Source organism: Benincasa hispida, chromosome 1 (assembly GCF_009727055.1).
Source record: "Benincasa hispida cultivar B227 chromosome 1, ASM972705v1, whole genome shotgun sequence".
Classification (NCBI taxonomy): Eukaryota; Viridiplantae; Streptophyta; class Magnoliopsida; order Cucurbitales; family Cucurbitaceae; genus Benincasa; species Benincasa hispida.
In genome coordinates, this window is record NC_052349.1 from 67,419,598 (window position 1) to 67,430,378 (window position 10,781).

The 10,781-nt window shown below is 33.5% G+C and overlaps 1 protein-coding gene across 1 annotated transcript; it reads left to right on the plus strand.

Moving 5' to 3' along the window:
• The first annotated feature begins 818 nt into the window (after positions 1-818).
• LOC120077515 (eukaryotic initiation factor 4A-8) lies at positions 819-4,934 on the plus strand. The gene is made up of 5 exons (XM_039031776.1): positions 819-976; positions 2,302-2,371; positions 2,519-2,625; positions 2,793-3,223; positions 3,977-4,934. Exons 2-5 carry the CDS (start codon positions 2,304-2,306, stop codon positions 4,610-4,612), a joined length of 1,242 nt encoding a protein of 413 aa, XP_038887704.1. The 5' UTR covers positions 819-976; positions 2,302-2,303; the 3' UTR covers positions 4,613-4,934.
• Positions 4,935-10,781: the final 5,847 nt, after the last annotated feature.

The window sequence follows — 10,781 nt, forward strand, 5'->3', positions numbered from 1 at the left end:
TTAATAATAAGAAATTATAGGTTCGATTAAATTCGTGAAATTCAAGAACTTCAAGAACTTCAATCTATCATATCAAGGATTTTGTTAAATATTATAGTAGGAAAAGGTTTAAGAAGAAGAATAGACCCTATACTAATAGATAATCAATGACTAAATGAAAATTCCAAGGAAGCTATCTTCATGGAAGCTATTTTCTTGTCATATGTTAATTTGACTCACTATGAAAGACTATTTGAAGATACTTTTAGTAAAACCAAAAAAAGAAAAAAAAAGAAGAGAGAAAAAGAAAGATTTCACCACCACAATTGTTGATAAGTAAATAATTTATCTACGTGGTTAGAACTAAATGTATATATTACATATTGACAAGTATCACATGAAAATTCAATTTATAGTTTTTTTTTTAAAGTATTAGGAGGGATTTGATTTACAGATCTCATGATTTTTAATACTTATATACTAATTGAGTTATGCTCGGTTTGATATAATTTATAAATATTATAAATATAAATTATGAATTAGGTGTTTAAAACAAAAGTAAGATTCAAAAAACATGATGTATATTCCACTTCCACAGGTATAATCATCCGAAATGACATACTTATAAACTATAATGTTAGCCAAGAAAAGGAAAAAAACGTAGAGAAAGGGAGGAAAAAAAGAAAAACATGCACACGTTCACTCACACGCAAGTCACGTGACTAATGATTACGAAGTCCATATTTCTAAGGGCATAAAGTAATAAAAAATAAAAGTAAGGGTAAAGATGTAATTTGATACCGCAGATTTGGAGCAGAAGCCGAAAGGCCAGAGGGCCGCCTTAGAAAACCTAACGCCCTCGCATTATAACTTCAGTCCTTAAGCATTAGCCTCCTTTTCAACTCCACGGCGCAGATCCGAGGAGTTTGTGAATCTCTCGCTATCTTCCAACGCTTTCTAATCTTCTTCCAATCCTTCGTTTCTCACTGATCTACAGGTTTCTTTCTACTTCCTTTCTTATATCTATTGTTCATATCGATTTGTTTGATTCACCGTGAATGCTCTGTTTTTACTTTTCTTAATCTTCCCGGTGACATCTTGGTTGGATTTAGTCAGTTTTTACCTTGTTGTAATCTCTGAAATCGATTCATGTTGGATCTGGTATCGATTTCTACGTTTTTCGTCGAGTTTTTTCGTTTTCTTTTTTGGTTTGAGCGTCGATCGTCTGTGTGTGTTTTTTGTTGAGAAATCTGCTGCTTGTGAGCTATGAATAGGCTTTAAATAATGATTATTGCGTTTTTTAAGTGTATGTTAAGATTAGTTGATGTTTTGGACATGCGCTGTGCGATTATGTGGTATGGAGTGTAGAAATTTGATTAACTTGGCTAATCTTTTCTTCTAATGCCTCTGGGGAGGTGGATGATGCGGATTTAGCAGTATCGGAGGAGATTTTCTTCTCTGAGGTGCTTCTGTTATAATAATTTGTTTGATTCTCTTATGACACACTTGCGCTGCTCTGTATATTGTTTTGATGTTTCATCAGGATAATCTCTTCTTCTTTATCATCTGATTCTATATCAAGCAGATACTTTCCTTGCTTTCTGTACGTTTCATCATTTATTCGTGAAGTTTTGGGGAGCGGTAAAGTGGCTTCTGATGCGGGAAGATTGTACTGATACATCAGTTAGCCATTCTCGTTTTTCATTAACGTCTCCCGAAAAATAAAGACAGAATTTTAATGCTTGCGCTCTTCTTTGTCTGGTGTGCAAGTTTGGCTTTTCTGTTACATTTTCTCTTCCACCTTTTACCCTCCGTTTTGGGTCAAGAGACTTGAAGTTAAGTTCTTCATATTGTTTGGAACCAGAAGGTTTTGTAATGAATGTACATTAAGCTTTGTGTTTTGCTGGAAAAGAAATTTACTAATAGAGGCTTTTTATATTAATTTATTAATAGAAAATTAAAATATGACGAATTAGCCTCCGAATTCTACGAAATTCTGCAAACCAATCTCCTTCTCATATGATAACTAACAGAATTCATTTGTAATCTACGATGAATTTGGAGACCAGGAAAAACCTAACAGATCATTAGGGTTTGATGTCGCCACGGCATCAAATATGTTTACACTTCATTTTTATTTTCTTTCCATGTGGCATATGTTTAAAATTTTCTACAATCTTCTTTTCCTCTATTCTTGTCTAGATTTGGTAGTGCTGAAATTAAAGGTCGTGTGAGCTTGTGCGTGTTTATTGGTAATAGATGTCTTTATAACATTTTTTTAACCTGAACTACCCCCATGTTTTATATGTTGTCTGCATACAGATATGGCTGGTTTGGCTCCGGAAGGTTCTCAATTTGATGCACGTCAATATGACACGAAAATGAATGAGTTGTAAGTTTTCTGTTTTAACTTTTCTGGACATCCTAGACCATTTTTGTATGTGATATTATTATGCTTCATTGCATTTTATCTTCATTACTTTCTTGTAACCTTCTAATTCTAGATTCCTTCTTATATATTATCTCTTGGTCAATTTAGACTTTCAGCTGATGGACAGGATTTCTTCACCTCATATGATGAAGTTTACGATAGTTTTGATTCTATGGGCCTGCAAGAAAATCTTCTCAGAGGCATCTATGCCTATGGTTGGTATATAGCACTATTTATTTTCTCCTCGAGTTGTTTATTGTTTTCTTTTTAATATTTAATAATTAAGCAAACTATACGGTTATTTAAGTGGTAGTAGTTTATTTTTTTGTCGCTCTGGCTTGTTTGCAATTTGCTGTATTGTAATTTCAATATCGTTTTAAAGGTTTTGAGAAGCCATCTGCAATTCAGCAAAGGGGAATTGTTCCTTTTTGCAAAGGGCTTGATGTGATCCAACAAGCCCAGTCTGGAACTGGGAAGACTGCAACTTTTTGCTCTGGCATTTTGCAACAACTTGATTACGGTGTTGTGCAATGCCAGGCTTTGGTCCTGGCACCCACTAGGGAACTTGCACAACAGATTGAGAAGGTTATGCGAGCCCTTGGTGATTATCTTGGTGTGAAGGTTCATGCTTGTGTTGGTGGGACAAGTGTACGTGAAGATCAACGCATTCTCCAAGCTGGTGTTCATGTGGTTGTTGGTACACCTGGTCGTGTGTTTGATATGTTACGTAGACAGTCACTTCGTCCCGACTACATTCGGATGTTTGTGTTGGATGAGGCTGATGAAATGCTTTCTCGTGGATTTAAGGATCAGGTTTGTAGTTTTACTCTTTTACTATCATGACTATTGTCCTGCATGCGTGGAAACTTTGTTTTAGTTTATTACACTGATTTTAATATTTTCCTCTCTCTCTCTCTCTACCCACTCTTTAAGATGGCAATGTGTTGTTGCCTGGACTGTGTTATCAATTTAGTTTAGCTTATATTGTCTCCACCATGACAAAGAGCATTCTGAAGATTGAGTCTATTCTATACTTGGTTGGGGTTGTGATGTAAGTTGTAAGATAAGTACAACAGAAGAGATTGATCATTGGCTGGCTTTAAAATTTTTATGGTATGGTGCTTTTTTTGTTTTCCTTTATTAAAATTTTCACTTTCTTATTTTTCATTAAGAATCTATTAAGTGGTTATGGATTGTTATTCTGACAGTTTGTTTGATCAGTTGTCAACGAGACATGTTATGTACTGTTTGAATTCTCTACTTTTATCTGCGTAATTAGTTCTTGAAGATGTAGAAAATGATGTAGGATGCTTCCACCAATGTTCTTTCTTCAATCTTTTTCTGAGAACTATTGGTGATGAAGTTTGTAGCCGTTTGTTTATTTTGCTCTTGTGCTGTGCTTTGATTTATATATTTTAATTTTATACTTCACCATTCTTCAATTTACAGAATCTGTATACGTAAATGACGGATTTGTACATTGCTGATTGCCTTGGAACTGATCACATCTTTGAGTTGTGTGGTTTCAATCTTCTAACTGCCCTTACATGTTTATCCCCATTGCAGATTTATGACATTTTCCAGCTGCTGCCATCCAAGATTCAGGTCGGGGTCTTCTCTGCTACAATGCCTCCTGAAGCCCTTGAGATCACCAGGAAGTTCATGAACAAGCCTGTTAGAATTCTTGTAAAGCGTGACGAGCTCACTTTGGAAGGTATCAAGCAGTTCTATGTCAATGTTGACAAGGAAGACTGGAAGCTTGAGACTCTTTGTGATCTTTACGAGACTTTGGCCATCACCCAGAGTGTTATCTTTGTCAATACTCGACGTAAAGTTGATTGGCTCACTGATAAGATGCGAAGCCGTGACCACACCGTATCTGCTACTCATGGTGACATGGACCAGAACACCCGAGACATTATTATGCGTGAGTTCCGATCGGGTTCTTCTAGGGTTCTGATCACCACTGATCTATTGGCCCGTGGTATCGATGTCCAGCAGGTTTCTCTCGTTATTAACTATGATCTGCCGACACAACCGGAGAATTACCTTCATCGTATTGGAAGAAGTGGACGTTTTGGAAGGAAAGGTGTTGCGATCAACTTTGTAACGACGGAGGATGAAAGAATGCTATTCGACATTCAGAAGTTCTACAATGTGGTAATTGAAGAGCTGCCCGCTAATGTTGCTGATCTCCTGTGAGAAGGGAAGGGAAGGGAAGGGGAAATATTGTGGTAGAGATTGAGGCGTGGTTTTCTCGTTGAAGTACTCAAGCTTTTTTCAACCTCTTTTATCTTTTTGCTCTCTACTTTTTTAGTGTCTTAAATTAAAATATTCTTGAACCTATCTGACCTTGGAAAATGGTGTGCTCTACACCACTGCAATATAAAAGATTGTCAAATTGCCTTTCTGGTAAATTATGGGCCTTTTTGTTTCTGTTGGGGTTTTGTATTGTATTTGAGGTTTTTTTCTGTTGCCTTTTTTTCCAAGTTATAAAAAAAAACTCGGTTGGTTGTCTTTGCAATTCTAGGTCTTTGTTGGCTACTTTCTTCTTTCTTTCATTTTTGGACAATTTTTTTGTCTCAGCAAGCTGTCATTGCCTTTTTTAATTGACTATTGATCTTCGAGACTTGTGTGGAAGTTTTCTGGGATTTTGTTAACGTTAGCACTTGCACTGGGTCAATCTTACATTACTTTCACCCGAATTTACACAAAAATGTGCCTAAGTTCCATGCATTGCCGTGCAATTTGTTATTTGTACAATATTTAACACTTTTTTAAAACAAAGTTATACAGGAGTGATTTTCGTCATTTTTTAAAAGCACTCTAGAATAAGGTTTTAATCCTTCGTAATCTATTTTAACAAAGTACAAAATTAAATATTAAATAAATTTTGGATGATTAAAAGCACGTTAATTTCAAATCACTCTCAAATAATTATTTTACTTTAAACTTTAATAAACTAATTTTATATTTAATAATCTTGAGAGCGATTTGAATCTACCATTATAATAATTATTTTACTTGAACGTTAATAAACTAATTTAGTTAAACAAACTAAGTTGGAATTCAACTCATGTAGAACTTTAAATGAATATATTATAATTAATTATAAATTAATTATCAATACGAAAATAATAGAAAAAATAAGTTTGCTTTGGTTCATCATTGCAAACTATTTACCAATCTCAAAATTTTCATTGCGTAACTAGTTTAGTTTTCTTTTTAAATTTAAAATCAAAATTTATCAGAGACTATTTAACTTCCTTTCACGTAAATTTAAAAGTTACTACATAATATTAAAAGAAAAAGGAAAAGTAATTGGCAATTGTCATAAACAGCACAAAAGAGTTTTATCTTTAATAAATAGCACTCTTTCTTCCTATATATAAAAAAACACTATCTTTGATCAATTGTTTTAATGACTTGTCTTGTTTCTTTTCGGCCAGGTTTGATATTAATATCAAAATAAAAACTTTACTTTTTCTTAATATACATTCAAATCACATATTTTTTGGATTTTCTCGGTGGAGTCTCAGTCCTGACAATCCAGATTGAATAAAAATGAAGAGAAAAAGAAGTGAAAGTTTTGGTGTTCTTGCGTTATGTATGGTCAAATTTCCTAGAGAAAGGAGGGATGCTTTTGGTTTATTCTTTTCTATTTTTTTAGGAATTTTTACATAAAAGGCTAAAGAATAGGTAATATTACTTGAATATTTCATTTTTTTTTACCAAAAAAGATTTATTGGTCTCTCTATTTTCAATCGGTGACTATTTATAATTTAACTCCACGTTCATTATATATATATATGTTTATTTATTTCTCTCTCCCCATGCACATTCTCTCTCCCACATGCATATATTCTTTCTCCTCAATAATATATTTAGTATATTTTCTCCCCCATAATTCACACCAATTTCTTCCTCTTCCCTCTTTTTTCTCCTTCACACTCCCTCTCTTTTCTCCTTCCAGCGGTGTGAGTAGCAGGCGGTAGACGATGGTGTGGAGCGAATTGATGGCTCAACACGAGATGACACAAATGACTTGGGACGAATTGATGACACGAATCGCGTGGGACGAATCGATAGTGATGGATTGAGCAGATTCGATCGACGGCATGGTGGGACAAGCAAATCTGGTCGACGATGTCGGGGAGAGAGATCCGTGGTGGCCATGACTGAAGAAGAAGAGATAAAGATGGAGAATTATGTATTATAAACCCCCATATGAAGATGAACTTTATTTTTTTTCCTATTTTTTATATATACTGTGATATATATGTACTTTTTTTTAGCTTTTGTAGGAAATTTGTTATATATTGTGGTATATGTATTCGTTTATTTGATATAAACGAGTGTTTTTTCTTTATTTAGACCTATTGTATTATGATATATATACTGTAGTGTAAATGAAATTTATGAAGATTTATATACTATGGTATATTTCATTGGTTTATATTGTGATTTATGTCAAGCATTGAAATCTTTAATTTATAAACTGGTAGTATAATTCATATATTGGTTAGAATATTTTCAAATACCTAACAAAATATTCTAAGATATATTTAAAATAATTATGAATCCGTCAAAATATTCTAAGATATATTTAAAATAACTATTAATCCATAAAAAAAAACCAATAAAATGATATGTGAAAACCAACGTAAATAGAAATAAAATTTCATTAAATGCACTTTTTCCAAATTGAAAAATAGAAAAAATTAAAATAAATTCATTTTCTCTCTCCAATTGATAAATGGGAAAACTATCATTACAAGAATTTTGGGTTTTAATGTCGGTTGAAAAAAGTAAAATCGGATGTATAATTTCGGTTTTAAATAAAAAAATAAACAAATCTTTAATGTCGGTTTTAAATTGACATTGAAGATGGAATTTAATGTCGGTTTTAAATCGACATTAAAGGTCTAATTTATTTTTTCTTACTTTATTAAAAATCCCTTTTATTTCGACATATCTCACGCCGATCTATCTTACCCAAACCCTTTCATTTCTCTCTGACCCAAACCCTATCTCCCCTTGGCCATGCGAATCAGGGTGTCTGCCGTCCGTTCGTCCGTCAGTCTCCATCACGTTTGGGTCTCTCCTTGGTCGTGGGTCTCTGTCAGTATTCAGATTTGTAGTCGTTTGCCATTGCCGTTGCTATTCCTTGTGGTCGTGGGTCGTCTCTACCAGTATTCAGATCTGTAGCCGTTTGCTATTGCCGTTGCTATTCCTTGTGGTCGTGGGTCGTCTCTGCCAGTGTTCAGATCTGTAGCCATTGCCGTTGCTATTCCTTGTGGTCGTGGGTTTCTGCCGTTACCGTTGCTGTTGCTATTCCTTGTGGTCGTGGGTCTCTGCCGTGAAGGCCACTTCTCCTTCACCCAAGTTAGATTCTGAAACTCCCATGGAATCAGAGATGGGTGACTTCTTTGTCGTTCGAAAGGGAGATATTATTGGGGTATATAGAAGTTTTGATGATTGTCAGGCGAAAAAAGGATCTTCGGTATTCATTTCTTTAGATTTCAGTAGTGATTTTTGCCAATATTATTGTTGTTAATGTGTTTGTTGTTCAGCTACTGGCTTATATTGATCTTCGGTATTCATTTCTCTGTCGTTAATGTGTTAACAGTGTTTTTTGTCTTGTTTACATAAGAAAATGCCAATATTTTCTGTCTTGTTTATATAAGAAAATGGTAGGAGACAAATAATAACTCTGCTCTTTAGAATTATTCAAGCATCCCATTGATTAATATTTTCACATATAGGTTATCCCAGTTTGGTCATTATTGAAGATTCAATCGACATTTTTCCATTTTAGATTTAATTGAGCCAGATTCAATTTCTTCATTTTCTCAAAATATTCCCATTGTACAACTATTATAATAGTTTGACATTTTTCCATTGGATCTCCAAATTAACAATTGCAGATATAGTTTCTTCAATTCCCTATTTGTGAATTATTGACAAATACCATCATGACATATAAATCTGTGAAAAAAATAAGGTATTTTTCTTCTTTAGAAAGATTCTGGATTCTTATATGTAGGTTCATGACAACAAATTATCCTCAAGCCCTCCATTATTGGGCAAACATTACGTGATAGTATAAATTCTTAGACTTTCTTTTTAGGATTGTTGATTCATTGTTTGCATATGTTAAATTGAGATAAGAATTAAACTATTTCAGAGTAAGGTTCTTTTGGAAAGTAGTTGAATTAGAATCTTTGAGCCAACTCATTTGAGCAATAATGAAATGATTTTGAGTGAAGTTTTTCATTTGTTAGGTTCAAGTTTGACGTGTAAGGCTAAATTTTGATTCTTGGGGATTTGGAAGGAAGATAGAAAGATTGCATTGGACATGTTTTAAGAAGGTTGATAAGTGGAGAAGGTGCACCCAACACAAAAAGGACTTTATAACAATTTAATAACAAGTACAAGGTAATATTTATAAGATGCTTATCTTAAAAGTCTATTTATTCTATTTGTTCTAAATTTGTTGATGTTGCATATTTTACAATCATAATTTTATGCTTTTAAATTTTTCCTTGTTATTGTTTTTCTTTTCTGTAGATTAAGTTGCATATTTTACAATCATGGATAAGTCATGAATGAAAATGAATAGAATGTCAACTGAGTATGGTTTAGGGGTCGAGATGTTTATTAAAAATGGTCTACAACATTCAAATATACCGAATGTCATGAGTTGTCCATGTTTGAAGTGTGTGAATGCAAAGACTCTAAATGTGAACAAAATAAGAGATCACTTATTTTTTAATGGTATAGATCAAAGTTGTCAGACATGGATTTTCACGGTGAATCATTACTGATTAAGAGAAACATTGAAAATGTGTCTACTAGTGAAAGAGACAAAATTGATGAGGATGATGTTGATGTTGATGACACAATTGGAATGTTTGACGCTGCATACAATAACTATTTTAGTGGAAAATCCAATAATTTTGATGAATTATTAGATGTGCAAAGAAACCATTGTACCCAAATTGTAAAACTTTTTACAAAATATCTACATTGGTAAAGTTATATAATTTGAAAGCTAAATTTGGATGGAGCGATAAGAGTTTCACTGAGCAGTTGGAATTAATTCATGACATATTACCTAGTCCTAATGAAATTTCAACTTCTACTTATGAAGTAAAAAAGATGCTGGGTACTCTTGGAATGAAGTACGAGAAGATTCATGCATGTAGAAATAATTGTTGCTTGTTTAGAAAAGAACTCTCTAATGCAAATGTATGCCTCATTTCTGGTGTGAAAATGGAAGCTTAAAAAAAATTTAAAGGAAAGGGCTAAGAATATCCCAATAAAAGTCATGTGGTATTTTCCCCCAATTCCAAGATTTGAAAGAATATTTCAAAGTAAAGAAACAACAAGTTTATTGACGTGGCATGCTAAAAAAAAAAGAAACAGATGGTTTATTAAAACATCCCAAAGATGCCCTATCGTGGAAAAAATAGACAATTTGTGGCCAGAGTTTGGGTCAGAACCTAGAAATCTTCGTCTTTCTCTTTCGACAAATGTGATAAATCTACATGGAGATCTTAGTAGTAGATATAGTTGTTGGTCAGTGATATTAGTGACGTACAATCTACCTCCATGGTTGTGCATGAGGTGAATTTTTTTGATGTTGACTGCACTAATATCTGGTCCTAAACAATCGGAAAATGACATAGATGTTTATTTAGCTCCATTAGTAGATGACTTGAAAAAACTTTGGAAAGATGAGGTAGAATGTTACGATACATATGAAGAACAACGTTTCATGCTTAAAGCCATTTTATTATGAACCATTAATGATTTTTCTGTGTATGGTAACTTGTGTGGTTGTACGATTAAAGGATATCATGCATGTCCAATTTGTGGAGAGAATACTTTATCTACTTATTTACCAAAAGGGAAGAAGATGACATATCTCGGGCATCACAAGTTTCTACCCCGCCATCATCCATATAGGAAACAAAAGAAAGCTTTTAATAGCGCAAAAGAATTAGAATTTGGTCAAGAACCATTGAGTAGGGAAGAAATTCTTGCAGAAACAAGCAAGTATCAATATTCATTTGGCAAGAAAACTATCAAGGAAAAGAACAGTGGAGATAGCCCTTCAACTTATTGGAAGAAAAAATCTATTCTTTTTGAGTTAGAATACTGGAAGTATCTTGACGTATGACATTGTTTAGACGTGATGCACATTGAAAAGAATGTATGTGCAAATCTTATTTGCACATTGCTTGATATTTCTGGTAAAACGAAGGATGGAAATAAAAACCTGATTAGATTTGGTGGAACTGAACATAGAAATCAGAGTTAGCCCCTTCAAGTAACGGAGAGAAAAAAGTCTTTTTACCTCCCACAT

What these genes read in the sequence shown, in the direction of transcription:
- LOC120077515 (XM_039031776.1), top strand. Translation starts at nt 2,304, where the DNA reads ATGGCTGGTTTGGCTCCGGAAGGTTCTCAATTTGATGCACGTCAATAT. An exon ending in CAGAGGCATCTATGCCTATG is followed by an intron (nt 2,626 to 2,792) that starts GTTGGTATATAG and finishes ATCGTTTTAAAG; the next exon opens with GTTTTGAGAAGCCATCTGCA. An exon ending in CTCGTGGATTTAAGGATCAG is followed by an intron (nt 3,224 to 3,976) that starts GTTTGTAGTTTT and finishes TCCCCATTGCAG; the next exon opens with ATTTATGACATTTTCCAGCT.